The sequence below is a fragment of the Protobothrops mucrosquamatus genome, unplaced genomic scaffold (assembly GCF_001527695.2).
Source record: "Protobothrops mucrosquamatus isolate PMUCROS unplaced genomic scaffold, P.Mucros_1.0 scaffold63, whole genome shotgun sequence".
Taxonomy (NCBI): domain Eukaryota; kingdom Metazoa; phylum Chordata; class Lepidosauria; order Squamata; family Viperidae; genus Protobothrops; species Protobothrops mucrosquamatus.
The window spans coordinates 378013-393399 of NW_015386442.1; the positions used below are offsets into that span (position 1 = coordinate 378013).

Consider the following 15387-nt stretch of genomic DNA (forward strand, 5'->3'; position numbering starts at 1 on the left):
AGGTGTGGCAGATAACTATTCATCTCCCTGCTAGTCAGCCACTTCTAATTGGAACTCCTGACCCTTGTTTGGAAACTTCCTGACAGTTAGAACAATTAATCAGTGGAACAACCTGCCTCCAGAAGCGAATGCTCCAACACTGGAAGTTTTTAAGAAGAGACTGGATAGCCATTTGTCTGAAACGGGATAGGGTTTCCTACCTGAGTCTAGATGACCTCCAAGGTCCCTTCCAACTTTATTACTATTATTATTATTATTATTATTATTATTATTATTATTATTATTATTATTATTATTATTATTATTATTATTATTATTACTCATTAGACGTGAACCTCAGTCAACTGAACATTCAAATTGACTGGCGCTGATGGTTGAAACGGGTTGCAGCCAGCATCCTAGGTATCAACCAGGTATCTCCTTAAAATATAAGATGTTCCGAGTAGCACAGTTTTTTGTAGCATCGCTGGAGTTATTGCAGGAAGCTGCAGTTTCTTGAAATATTTTGCAAAGTTTTTGGACATAGTTCCCAGTGCCCCAATGACAATGGGTATCACTGTTACATGTTTCATCCATAATCGCACAGTTTCAATGGTCAGGTCACCATATTTCATAATTTTTTCCAGTTCTTTTTCTTTGACTCTGGCATCTCCTGGTACAGTGATATCAATCAGCTGTATACTTCGATTCTCTACAACTGCGATATCTGGCGTGTTGTGTTCCAAATGGTGATCTGTCTGTATTCGAAAGTCCACAAGATCTTCACCCTCTCATTCTCAACAACTTTTTCCATCCTATGTTCCCACGACTTTTCGGACACAGGCAAGTCGTATTTTTTACACAATGCCCAGTGGATTAATTTAGCAACTCAGTCATGTCTAGCTTTGTAGTCAGTTTGCGCGATTTTGCTGCATTCACATATTAGATGTGAAACAGTTTCAATTTTGTCATTGCAAAGTCGGCAATTTGGATTGTCAGTGGATTTTTGTATCTTCGCTTTCATGGCATTAGTTTATAGTGCTTGTTCTTGAGCAGCCAGTATTAAGCCTTCCGTTTCTTTCTTGATGGTTCCCATCTTAAGCCATGCCCATGTCAAGTTGTTATCACATTTTCCTTCAATGTTTTTCAAATGATGTCCATGCAAAGCTTTGGTTTTCCATCTATTTAATCTGTCATCCAGTTGTTTTTCCTTATATTCTGCCTTTGTTTCTGTTATTTTTATAATGCTCTCTGTTTTCACAGCCTGCAGCAGTTTTTCTGTACTTTGATTCACATAGTCATTCAAACTTCGTTTTTCTTCTTCTACAGTTTGGTGGATTTGCAATAGCCCTCTGCCCCCTATTTTTCTTGGCAGGTACAACCTGTCGATGTCACTTTGTGGATGTAGAGCGTGGTGCATATTCAAAAGTTTACGCGTTTTCCGGTCTAGATTTTCCAGTTCAGCCAAAGTCCAGTTGATAATTCCAGCTGGGTAGCGTATTACTGGGACTGCCCATGTATTAATGGCTTTAATTATGTTTCCAGCATTCAGCTTTGATTTTAATATTTTGCAAACTCTCTTGATGTATTCCTTTTGCATTGACTCTTTGGCTTTTCCATTCAAGATGTTGTCTGCTTCCAATATGCCTAGGTATTTGTAACTGTCATCCTTTGCTAGTTCTTTCACAATACTTCCATTTCCCAGTTCTATTCCTTCTATTTTTCCCATTTTTCCTCATTGCATGGATAATATAGCACATTTTCCAAGTCCAAAGTTCATTCTGATGTCACTGCTAAACAGTTGAACTGTGTTGAGGATTGATTCAATTTCAGTGTGGCTTTTCGCGTACAGTTTTAAGTCATCCATGTAGAATAGGTGGTTTATCTTGTCATACTGGCTTGAGATGTGGTATCCCAATTTTGTGTTTCGTAAGATTATTGTCAATGGAATTAATGCGATGTTGAATAGTAGTGGTGAAAGTGAAATTGGAAAATTCCTCATCTGATGTTGATTTCACCAATGTTTTCCCCATTTGCTGTTAGGACTGTTTTCCATTTTTGCATATTTGCTTTCAAAAATGTACAGATATTTTTGCTGATTCCAAAGTTTTCCAAACACGCATTAATCCAGCTGTGGGGCAATGAGTCAAATGCCTTCTTGTAATCAATCCACGCCATATTTAGGTTCGTTTTCCATCATTTTGCATTTTTAAGTACCATTTTGTCAATGAGCAGCTGATCTTTTGTTCCTCTTGATTTTTTATAATTTCCTTTTTGTTCTACTGGATACAGACTGTTTTCCATCACATGATTAAATACTGAATTCGCCAGTGTTCTTGTAAAAAGTTTGAACGTTGTTGGCACACAAGTAATTGGGCGGTAGTTGCTTGGTTCTGTGCTCTTTTCTGGGTCCTTCATTATCAAGTATGTTCGACCAGCTGTTAACCATTCTTCACTTGTGGCATTTTGAAGCATTTCATCAAACTGAGTGGCCATGTGGTGGTGGAGGCTGGTGAGGTGTTTCAACCAGTATCCATGCAGCTCATCCAGGCCAGATGCACTCCAGTTCTTGACCTTCTTTACTTCTTGTTGTTGTTGTTGTTGTTGTTATTATTATTATTATTATACACACACACACACACACACACACATATATATATATCATAATAGTTCTTCCCCATGCCAAGGGAATAAGGGAAAGAGAAGGAGGAGAAAAACAAGTTACTTATACGAGAAATCACCTGCAGTCTGAGAACTGGGTCACTGCATGTATCTTAAACATCTTACCAGATTCTGTACCATACACATTCTTTCACTTCTTAGTTCAGCTACAAGTCCATAGACATCCACAAAATCATGGTCATTTATATGCTGTATTAAATGGTCAAGAGCAATGTAAACTCCTGTTCTTCCAACTCCAGCACTATAAGTAGAGATGAAATACACATGGAAACATTTGGCACTTTTAATGGAAAAAAATCATGATTACAATGAAACATAGATTACAATTTGATTAAATATTATTGCAAAATAATTATTTTTAGGTAAGTATAATATTGGGGATATGTCACTTTTCATCATGTAAATTCTTTGTATTATCTATAATAAAGATATAGTCAAAACGGAAGGGACTTTTTTTAACCTAAATACAATTCTAGATTGATGGTAAATGTTATATTCTAGATTAAGATTTTTTACTATAACGGTAGCTACGGTGTTATACTTAATTCATTATGCACCTATTATCAATCTGTGATTTATGCACTTGAAACCTTGAACTCTTGAATATGTCTGTTGCTGTATCTTAAATAGGTTTCACCACAAACTTCAATGTTCTTAATTATACATGGATTCGGTACTCCATTCTAGAATTCAATCCATTGCTTCTGTTTCTAATAAACTAATCCCATTATTTAACATTATGAGATCTGTTAAACATCTGCTTACCTGCAGTGAACAATTATGGGCGTGTTGTCATGTGATCGGCTGCCTCGGACCAGCTTTGCAAAGTGGACTAATGATGCACTTGTTTCAGGTACTCCATGTTCAGGCCAGGCAATAAAATTACACTGACGTACCATCATACAATCCCCATGCTGTTAAGATATGCAAAGAAAAGTGGGAGTTTTTTAGAATTAAAGGAGTATTTAGTTACTCTTTGAGAGGACATTCATACTGGGATAAACTACAATTGGATTTTTTTGATGGTACTGTATTATATATCTTACCTAAGAAGATAGGCATCTAAGATGTATTGTGCATCTAAATGCCTAAATTGTTTGTTGACAGCAGCCTGATAAGCAGTTCAACCAGTAATTATTACTTGAAATGGAACATTAATTTTGTAGCTCGTCTTGATTCTGTTTGTAGACAAATTACAATAGATCCTGGATACTGAATTCCAGAATCAATGCCATCATAGGATCACTGGGAATATTACAGATATGAAGCCACCTAGTTTACTGATTCTTAAATATCAGATTTATGAATATTTTTCATAGGTTATTTTAGGTGATATTTTAACTTAATGGACATTTCCCCCCCCCCCTTCATTATGACCCACTGTGCCTGGGTAATGCTAGTAAATATATTCTCTGTTTTTGATTTATAACTCTTTCATGTCAACAAATTAAAATAATATAGTGATGAATATACTTTCATAACTTGTTCTTTGGATTTCAATTTCCCAGAAACTTTATAGAAAATAATCTGATGACAGTACAATATTGGGAATTATAAAAGCCAAGATATATTAATCAAGAAATTTAAACAATGATTCCAAGAATAAGATGTATTGTCAGACATTACAGCTGCAGACAGATTACAGTTTTCACAGAATCTATGGAAGTTTAAATAAAATCTATTGTTACCTTTTCAATTTTTAGATCTCTGATGGTCCAGTCTATTTGAGTATCTTCCACTAATTTAGTAATCACTATATCTCCAAAAACGGTAACTGGAATGTTATCTTCAGGCCAATACTGATGGCATCTTATCTGCAGTCAGGGTGCAATATGATGGCTTATAAAATTGTACCATTATTTTTATGAATGTATAATAGTGAGTTTTCAAATAAATTTATAGCCCATATATTGGTAACTTACCCGCCCTTTTTCATAACACTGAGTTAGCATAACAACAGTTTTTGCTCTTGTTTCCCATACCATTCTCCAGAAATCTCCCACTGTGCCTGGTAATGGTCCTTGAGTAGCAATAAATTCATTTGGACATACATAGCCCTAAAGTAAAAATGAAACTTAGTACATTAAGTACAGTACTTAGTACAGTTAGAACAATTAATCAGTGGAACAACCTGCCTCCAGAAATTGTGAATGCTCCAACACTGGAAGTTTTTAAGAAGTGATGGCGAAACTTTTAGAGACTGAGTGTCCAAACTGCAACCCAAAACCCACATGTATCATTGGGTGCCAGGTGGGCGTGGCCCATTGGGGGCGTGGCCCATTGGGGGGGCATGACTGTGGTGGTAACGGCAGTCTGGGTGGGACTAAAAAGTTCAATCAATCAATTCCAACTTTGCAAGATCTTTTTTTTCCTGTGAGAAATTGAAATTGATTGATTGAACCTTTTTTTTTTTTGCACATGGTGGTGGAGGCCTAAAGCGAAAAGGTTTTATAAAACCCAGCTGAAGGACTGGAGTGGTGCGCATGCCCACAGAGAGGGCTCTGCATGCCACCTGTGGCACGTGTACCATAGGTTCGCCACCACGGGTATAGGGTTTCCTGCCTGAGCAGGGGGTTGGACTAGATGACTTCTAAGTCTCTTCCAACTTTATTATTATTATTATTATTATTATTATTATTATTATTATTATTATTTATTATTATTATTATTATTATTATTGCTAAAGAAAAGAAGAGGAAAGATCATATTCAGCTACATATTCAGTAAAATATGTATTCTTGCATGAAGACATTCAAAGTTACCATTCCTGAATACAATATATACTTCTAATAGCTATTAATTAACTGATCTAAATTCCCTGAAATCTGTAACGTATTGCAAAATGTCTATCTCTTTGCAATGTTACATTCTATTACAGATTTGTCTTCTTTCCTTGATGGAATATTTAAAAACTACATTTCTACAAAGCTTGCACATGAAATCACCATGGTGAAATATTGGAAATATTTTGTAATGGGAAAAATCAATTTTCCAATTAGGGGAAATTGAACTTTGGGAAAAAATGAAATATATGTAATACTTTTTAAAATATCTTTTTCTGATATAAATTCACTTTGATAAAAAATGTATTGCAAATACTGTAGTATGGCTTGGTTGTAAAAATATGTCTGCTGTATAAAACTGAATAGTTTATTCAGGTAATAATTATAAAATTATTGATTGCATTTAATATAAAATATTCTTTTTGTTTAAGGTAGAGCTACAAACTATTACATGTAACAGAATCTAGAATTTTAGAACAATCAAATGGGCAAAAAAATAAACTTCGGAAACACAAGAAATAATCACTATTGTAGTAAAACAAAACAAAACAGATATCTTAAATTTTACCTTCTGCTACATCAAAGAAATATACAAAACAATATGATTTCAGCAAAAAGGGTGGAATTTGTGACTTTCACAAATCACTTTATTTTTTAATTTAATATATTTTCAAATATATAGCATTTCCTTTCACACATTGGATTATTACCATATAATTTAAAAGTAAATATGCAATATTCCATGAAAGTTCCACCCCTCCCCCCTGCAACACACAGGCACACAGACTGGGGAATTATTCCTTGTTCTTCACATCTTTGCACCCTGATAGGCTACGTTAATGACTGGCAATCATTTGTTTTGTACAGCATGTTATTTAAAACAGTGGCCTTCAACAACAAATAATGCAAATAAAAATATTTTGCATCCATAAGTTGAATTCATCAAGTAGTAAAGATTAATATACCTTTTCCTTGCTATCTGTTTCATAATTGTAAAACTAATAGCTCACAGATAATTGTGAATCACTTGACCTATAAATATCAGAGATTTTTACTTGAGAATGTATCTCCCAAATTCTCAAAATATTGCATTGGTTAAGCACACAGCATAACACTTGGTCCAATCCAATAGATTTTGGTTCTAAATTGGAAGACACCAATGGTACTAGGTGGGTGATAAACACCTGCAAGCAAACAATCAAGCTTATGGAGCCACATATATTCTCTTTTATTGCAGAAAAATGGATGCTAAAAATACAACATATGGTAGAAATTAAAATTTAGAAATATGTTACTTAGTTCTTTTGAATAACTTGCAATCCAAAATCAATAATGTATTTTTTGGAACTAAGAAAAAAAATTAAATAAATATTAGGCATTTCTCTACACACAAGAAACATAGTGTTTGCAATATTGAATCTTATAAAGAAAACGAATTCCATGGCATATCCCACTATGATTATCTTTCTCCTCATGCATCCAGAATGGTCTGCTCCTAGCTTAAAGTGAAGAATGTAGCTTCCAAGAGATTAAAATATACAAGACAACTAGTCTAGGTGTTTAGCTGAAATATTTTTATAATCATATTAGAGCTTAATAGCAGAAGAAACTAAAATATTCTATGAAGTGATGGAACAGGCAATTATAGAACATTTTCTTGAAAACTGAAATATACAATTATAGTATTCTTCAAGGATTCAATAAGCTATTTTTGTTTTCCATATGAAACGAATGAATGAAATAAAAATTTAATTGATGATGATGTTAGTCTGTAACTGTATTATAATACAAAGAGAGAGTAAAAGAAAACTTATGCCTTTTTTCCATAAAGATATGTTTTTTTCTAAATCACCCAGTGACATGGAGAAGAATGCAGTTACAATTTAAAATGATTATAAACTTACAGATACATAGCTGGCATTAATATAATCAGATCCTGGTACACAAGCATCAGGCATTAACTTCACTCGATTATTATTATCTGTGCAAAAGAAATTAAATCAAAGCATCTTTCCAAGGTTTCAGTGGATGGATATATGGATAGATAAGTAGATAACAGTCAGTGTATTCTATATATAGCACATATGTATACACGCACATACAGATAGACCATTTTAGCAAATATGACATTTAATTTATTAAAATTTATTTTTTCCTTTTAGTTTTATTTTTAACCATTAAAACCACTGCTGAGTTTAACAAATCAAGGAATATGCCCATTAACAAAGAAGACTTTTAGATAGATATTTTAATTTACAACTTTTGCCTCTTTACACACGGAAAGAAAAAGATTGATCTCTGTGTGTGTGTGTGTGTGTGTGTGTGTGTGTGTTTGTGTGTGTGTGTGTGTGTATGTGTGTGCGCGCAGCTGTGGGAAGGAAAATTGAATTCTGTGCTGGTTTCCCATCTCAAGTTAAATCTATATATGTCTTTATATCCCTATGTAGTTCTCCTGAATGCATTCAAAAGTGAGTATGTTATTTGTTTGCAACAGAACATATCTGGAATAGATGTACCCTTAAATAATTTCATATTTAAGAATGAATATTACTATGAAGCATCCTGGAATGGCAAAAATAATAGAACTATGCAAAGCTTCAATTAGAAGATTCAATCAAATAACCTATTTGAATCTATTAAAATTATTGGATTAAAACAGGTATCTGAATCTAGCTCATGATTCATTGAGCTACTCTGCTTGGATACAGATACTTTAATTTAATGTAATCATTGAACTAAATTAATTCAAAGTTATTTTGAATAGTTAAACTAAACTGGAAAATCAAACTGAATCTTGGCTGAATGCATATGTTAATAAATAATGCAATAAAAGAATAGAGTTTTGAATATATGTACAAAAAAGATAAACTCTGAGTATGCATTCTGCTACTGCTTTAGGCATATTAGCTCAGGTCAACTTGAGCACAGAATATTTCCTGAACTAGTAGCAGATAGTAGGAGCAGCTGTTCTCAACAGTTAATACACAGAATGTGGCTACATTAACCAAAGAATGCCTTGTCCCCATCTCACATCACAGCTAATGCTTAAAATAATAATAGCATTTCTTTTCTTAATAAGTGAAAAATGAAGCAGTGTTGACTACAGAGGGAGACAGACTCCTGACTCCTGTGATAAAATCTATCCTGGATTTATAAATTACTATATATTCACTCTGATCTTTCCTGGAGCAGCTATATACCACATTTACAAGTATCTTAAGAAAGCATCATCATGTTCCAAAGAAAAGGTGAGCATACCCAGAGATGGATCCAGCATTTTTAGATAACTTTATTTTACTGCAGAGTACACAGCCCAAGAATAATAATTAGGATGAATTATATTACACAGCTAAGAAACCATGAGGGTGTATTATTTCCTGTCCTGCAACTGCAGTATACAATCTGCTGTTTCAGAACTCTCTACTAAACCACAGACTCTCTCTAATCTGAGAAAGTCCCATGGGAGGAGTTCTTTTATGATACTCTCCCTTTACTTGAGATATAACAGACTGTTGCAGAGATAATAGTACAATGAAAGACAAAATATATTCAGACATCTCTCATCTACTTCATAACAAAAATAAATTCTGGGATTACCACATCTTCATTAGGAAATAGATAAAGAAATGGCTTTATCCATCAAATTGTATAATCAAAAAAGATACAAGCAATTTTGGCATGGCACTATTTAAAAATTAATTTCAGAAAAATATAATTAGTAAAACACTACGTACATGGTTTGATGTTTGGAAAACGATTTTTAGATTTGTTCCAAGGAAGATCGGCATCAGTTAACGCAAGATCTGGAAGAAACTTGGGGAGTTCCTATAAAATAATATATATGTCGCTATGACTTTCAGGTTACTCATGTTTTCAGCAAAAAAATACACAGGAAGCATAGTAGCATGAACACTTCCAATTAATACTGGAAATATATTTTCCTTTTTCATAATGACTTTCATTTGTATCAAGAGGCTCCAGACCTTTTACTTCATTTTCAGGTTGCTTTAGAATTAGCAAATACTTTATTAAGTGATAGTGGAGGAGGTAGTGGTAGTTTCTTATTATATTATCCTCTGCAGTTTTCAGGCTGCACACATTTCTTGATCTAAATCAATTTTCAAGGGATCAGTTCCTCTGACATTTAATTGAAGCACAAAGTCAAGGAGTCTGCAGGCTGCTTGAGGGATAATTATACAGTGGATGAACAGCCTCATAAAATATGTGCTAAGAACCATAAAACTTAAACAAAGGAAGGAAGGAAGGAAGGAAGGAAGGAAAGAAGGAAGGAAGGAAGGAAGGAAGGAAGGAAGGAAGGAAGGAAGGAAGGAAGGAAGGAAGGAAGGAAGGAAGGAAGGAAGGAGGAGGGGGACGGAGGGAGGAAGGGATTTTTTTTTCTAATAAACTGAATGGGAATAATGAGATTTGGAAGAAATTTTAAGCACAGCACTTCTTGCAGTATAGTCAATGTCCTGCCAATCTAGCTCAGCAGTGGTCAACCAACTGCTACAAGGCTTTAGTCTCCCAGCAGATCTTTAGAAGGAATCCCACTGCCTTTAAGGACAATAGACTTGATCCCGAAGACTTCATTTATGCTTATGCTGGGGTATGATATACTAAAGATTTTACTTGAATCATTTATGCTGCATACTGTGAATATATTCAGAGAAGTTAGAAAGTCCACTAAAAAGGAATATTTTTTAAGAGAAAATAGAATGAATAGGTTGCATTTTTTTGTTTATATGTAAGCAGCAACGAGGGAAAGATTTCTGTAGCAGGAATGAGGATGAGTGTATGAACTCTTCTGATTAAATGGAATGAGAAATAATTTGTATATAACACTGCTTCCCATGTGAAACTATCACATGTGACCAAACTATTTATTGAATACTAATGATCAAAGTACATCAAATGTGACACATGAAACAAGTGGAGATTATGCATGTTGTGACAACTGTTGGTAACATACCAAAAATTCTTCCTGAAACTTGATGTTGTTATTTGTGCAAAGATCTTCGACATGTTGCAGAAAACATTTCTTGCCTATTGGCCTTGAAATAAAGAGGAAAATTGATAATTTGTGATTTAAAATAAAGATATTTCTATTGGAAAGTTAACATACCATTTTTATGCATATAAAACAATTCAAAAAGAAAAGACTTAGTTTACATTTGGAACAGTTTTGAAATAACAGAATTCCATCTTAAATTTTCTACTATTTATTTGACAGCCTGCAACTGTTATCTACAAACTGTTTTACAAATGTGATTACTCCCAAGGGCAATCTTTTGATATTTATGCACATTTGTAAAATCACCCTTCAGTTCAAATCCAGCAGACAATGCTTCTTTTGTCACACAGAAACCATTTTATACAATGCAGGGCTTTAGATACACAAAATATAGCAGTGACTTCATTCCCATAATGACATGGTTTTTAAACCCCTAGGAGTTAAATATCCCCATATTACTTGCCACACTAAAACACAGACATGCAGGCTTCACCCCAGAGAGAGAGAAAGCATTTCTCCAGTTACCATGCAATTGGTCATGCTTTCATGATTTATACACAGCTTGGAACTTTTTCTAATAAGTATACCAATATATATCACACATTTCACTTCATCAGACTAGGTACAATATAAAACTCAACTTACCTGATGGATTTTCTATAACTAAGTAACCTGTAATAGAGATTGTATTAAATAAGAAGCTGAAAGTTGTGAGTTAGGCAACTTTTTGCATTCTAAATTGATTCTGGACTCACTAAAGTTAGAAGTAAGGAGTCAAATGACATTAAACATTTTTGAATGATTCACTTTTCAGAAGTTCTTTAAATTCCATTTTTATGAGATGCTGTGCCAATATAAATTATTTTAAATTCTTTTTGCAAGACAAAAGGGACAGACTGCCTTAAGAAGTGCAGCAAGGCCACTGGTAGGTGGAAGAGGCAATTAACATTAACTGTCTTGGTTTTTGTGAGTGGTATAATGTGGTATGTGAGGTTATTTAGCCTCAATCAACCCCAAATTAACACTATCCCTATTGCAGATGGGGTAAATTTTTCATAATTTAGTTATTCCTCTCTAATCAAGTTATATGTCATTCAGAGAGGGTCTCTAAGTTCTACACTTTATTAACCTCTATGCTTCAGTAAAGACATTCCAGTATGATGTCTCAGTTTTTAAAGAGTCAATGTCTGCTAGGTTTAAAATAGGGTATGATACTTTCTTGTACTACTTAGGTATGTGATAGTATGTTGGTAGAGTTTTCCTGTTTTGGTCACCTTCTGACGTGTGGGATTGCAACTCACAGACGCCACCACATTTAGAGACCACTAGCTTGTTACATTGATGTTTGATAAGATTTTAAATAAATACAGTGATACCTTGGTATTCAACTGCTTTGAAACTCATCGAATTTGGTACTCAATGCATTTTGAAAAAATTGTCCCGCTACTCATTGTTTGTTTGGTACTCAATGTACAAGCTAAAACTTGTCGCTGTCAGCTGCCATGTGACTCACTACATTATTCCTTATGGGAAAAATATGTTTGGTACTTATTGTTTTTGGCACTCATTGTGCCTCTGGGAACCAATTAACGACGGGTACCAACAGCATGTAGATTGAAAAGGGAAAGCATAAAAGACATAGCAGCAATGCAATAGTGCCCATTTTGCTAAAAATTATATTCATACATTGTAATGCTTGACAATTTCCTAATTACATAACCTGATTTCAGTAGATGATTTTAAGAATTTCAGGAGGGAGCCTGCATTTTTTCTAAAGAGTCCACATGTAATGACTAAAGTGTTGTGTATGGATGTGTATCATACGTACTCTTTTTTTCTGCTTTTTCTTAGGCTTTTTCTATAAAGTATAAAGTATCATGTGATCAGAGGATGACTGGTGTAGTGGTTAGAATGGAGCATAATGAACCACTGATACACTCAGGGAGAGTCATTCCTGCAAGTTCCATCTCACTTAGGGATTTGAAGGTAATAATGAGCATCTTGAATTGCACCTAGAAATAAACTGGAGGACAGTGCAGCTTGTCCAGTACTGGTATGGAGGGCAGAACTATACATGCTGCCACATTCTGGATCGGATGTTGTTTCTGGATAGTATTCAAGGACTGCCCTGTGTAGAGCAGTACAGCAGTAATCCAATCAGAAAGGGGTGAGGGCATGCCTGTCAGCATGCCACTTATTGGTGCGGCAGATACACAGTTGCATTTTATATAAACCTAGATCTTTTATTTTTGTTTGATGCAATACAATGCTTAGCCATTATGAATATAGGTATTCTGGATTATGAAAATGAAATATTTCAAGAATTGTATTATATGTGGGTTTCATTTGGAACTGTATTAAGTAGAGCTTATTCATAGGCAAGTACAGTATATATAGGATTACAGTTTGAATTACTGAAAGATTTGTAGGCTAAGATTTTTGAAATATAAAGAACAATTCTTTCTATTAGATAATCTTAAGAAAGAGAGTTGGATTTATTCTGCTCTACTGGCCACCTGATCTGGACAATATGTGCCACTGTATTAAGACATGGCTTCATTCCTTGGACATTTATGTAAAATTTCACCATGGTATAATAAAATATCAAATTATGACAAATGTAATTTAATATCATCATGAACCACTTGCATGGGAATAAGCTTTGGTCTCATTTCTGGATCAAGATTCATCAAGGATAAGAGCATGAATCTTTGCATAAGTACTATTTACTTTTAAAATACTAATCACTGACTTCTCATTCTGCTTTCCAATAGACAAATCAGTGCCTGTCAACTAGTAAAAGAGGAAGCTCTTGCTTAAGCAGAAAAAGATCATGGAGCTGGATTGGCACCCAAACAGTAAAAACTTTAATATATATCAATAAATGGTATATGATTAAGACTATCAGGTTCTATAGGAAGTTAGAATGGGATTAAGTTATATTAAGTAAATATATTATGTAATGATTACAGATGCATTGAGTAAAAAAAAAACGCTAATTTGCTAAGCACTCAGTAATAAGATTTACAGAAGCTTTCTTTAACCTGATTCTTCTTGTCTTAATGGGTTAGAACTTATCTGGTATACTTTATCTTAGAAAAGCCTGAGTTACAGAATCAAGGAAAATATTGTGCAGATGATTTATTTTCAACCATCCAATTCATTCAATGCTGACATTGTAACATAACTGCAAACAACAAAACTGCAAGACATCCATGTTTCAGCTTTATGCAGGAAATCAAAATACTTCAGCCTACAAGACTCCCATCATGTTTTGGGAAAACATTTGGATCATCAAAGCTATTCTATATACAACAACAGTTTATTGGAGCTTGCAATATTAATCGCATCTTGAAAGATAGATGGAGCCTTAGAGCCTAGGCTCAGTTTCACTTCTAGTATGATTTTCTGCCCTTCCCAGATTCAAGTTATTTGTCTAGATATAGAATCAACAGAAGCCATTTATTTATGTTGGCAATGGTGACCGGCACTACTCTCTGGGTCAATCACTTAAAAACTGTTGGGAATTATATCTCGTTCAAAAGACCCCACAGAAATGAATATGTAGACTAAAGGCTTAACTCATAAGCAACATGAGTACTTGCTCGGAATAGCGATGGAAATGTTATTAACAAGTTAATTAAGATATTCATTCGTCTGTCTCTTTAAGAACAATATAGAATAATTATTCCTTACTGAAAGTCTTTACAATTTTTTTCCTTCTCACCTTTTAGACCTTAAATTATTACATAGCAATCTAAGATATTTAAATAAATATGTTTCATAGCTCATTTGTGAGTGATCTCAGCATTTTACAAGCTTCTTACAATTTAGAAGAATAATTTTGAAAATAAGCCTGTTAATAATATAAAGCAATACTATTAAAATAATCCTGAATTTGTTTGTAATTTTCAGCTTCAATTTATTACAATCATTAGCTGCTGACAAATTCAAAACAAGAAAAGACCAAAGCAAACAAATAAAAATATAAGCATTTAGCCTAATCTTTCACTCTGGATTGCCTGCCACTGGAATTGGAATCAAGTATTGAAACTTTGTAACATTATATATTAAATAAATGATTTGTCTGCAAGAAGGAAATCAATAGAATTGTTATCTTATGCATCTTATAAACAAGAAGAAAATACATACAAATAAACAGGGATCAAGAATGTTATGGAAATTATAATTTTGTGGTTTTTCCAGTTTAGTTTCTGAAGTATTATACTTAAACTCACAGTTCTGCTTTTATATTTTTTAAAAACAGTTTTCTAAAAGTTCCTGAAAATTTCTCTACTAGGAATGACATCATGTCTACATGAAAATGGCAGCCCTTCTCTCCTTCCTTCTAACATATTCTAAATAACATTTGAGCACAAGTCTGTATGATATTTGTCCTCCAACCCTATGAATTTGTGGTTGTGATGATTGCTAGAATAGGTTTATCTAGTTAGCCAGGATTATCCTGGATACTCTTGTGATTAGGAACTTTCTGTAAAAAAGATTTTAGGAAATCTAAAATTGCACATTAGGAAAACTGCATTGTGAAATTCTGAATCTTGATTACCATTATTCATAATATCACCTAGAATTTGGCTTTTATTTCTAATAGGAAAATTGGAGTAAATGAGAATTAAACCAAAAGATGCTTTGGTCAGTGGTCCCATCCAAGTTTGCTAAACTTGAAATATACTGTATATGAAGTTTAAATCCAATTTTTATATAACTTCAATAGAAATAACATATTTGGGATCTACTTAGAAGGCCTTTTTTGATGATATTTTCACATATCACAACAAATTATTTATTGCTTCAGGATTTGCCTTGGACTCCTGAAGGCTCTTTTTGTTGCATTATAAACTTTCAATTGTTGTATTTATAAAACAGCAAATGGATTTATCTAAGGCAGGGTACCAAACACCATATCTTGGG

General features: G+C 33.7%; 1 protein-coding gene across 1 annotated transcript in view; it reads right to left on the bottom strand.

Annotated features, from left to right (window-relative positions):
* Positions 1-15387, bottom strand: part of PTPRQ (protein tyrosine phosphatase receptor type Q) — a 92586-nt gene that overhangs the window by 2640 nt on the left and 74559 nt on the right. The window contains exons 36-43 of the mRNA XM_015812034.1: positions 11101-11127; positions 10414-10495; positions 9179-9269; positions 7349-7425; positions 4584-4718; positions 4350-4475; positions 3427-3575; positions 2767-2902 (exon numbers count right to left, since the gene is read on the bottom strand). Coding sequence (XP_015667520.1) covers positions 2767-2902; positions 3427-3575; positions 4350-4475; positions 4584-4718; positions 7349-7425; positions 9179-9269; positions 10414-10495; positions 11101-11127 — 823 coding nt within the window. The remainder of the gene's footprint in view (positions 1-2766; positions 2903-3426; positions 3576-4349; positions 4476-4583; positions 4719-7348; positions 7426-9178; positions 9270-10413; positions 10496-11100; positions 11128-15387) is intronic.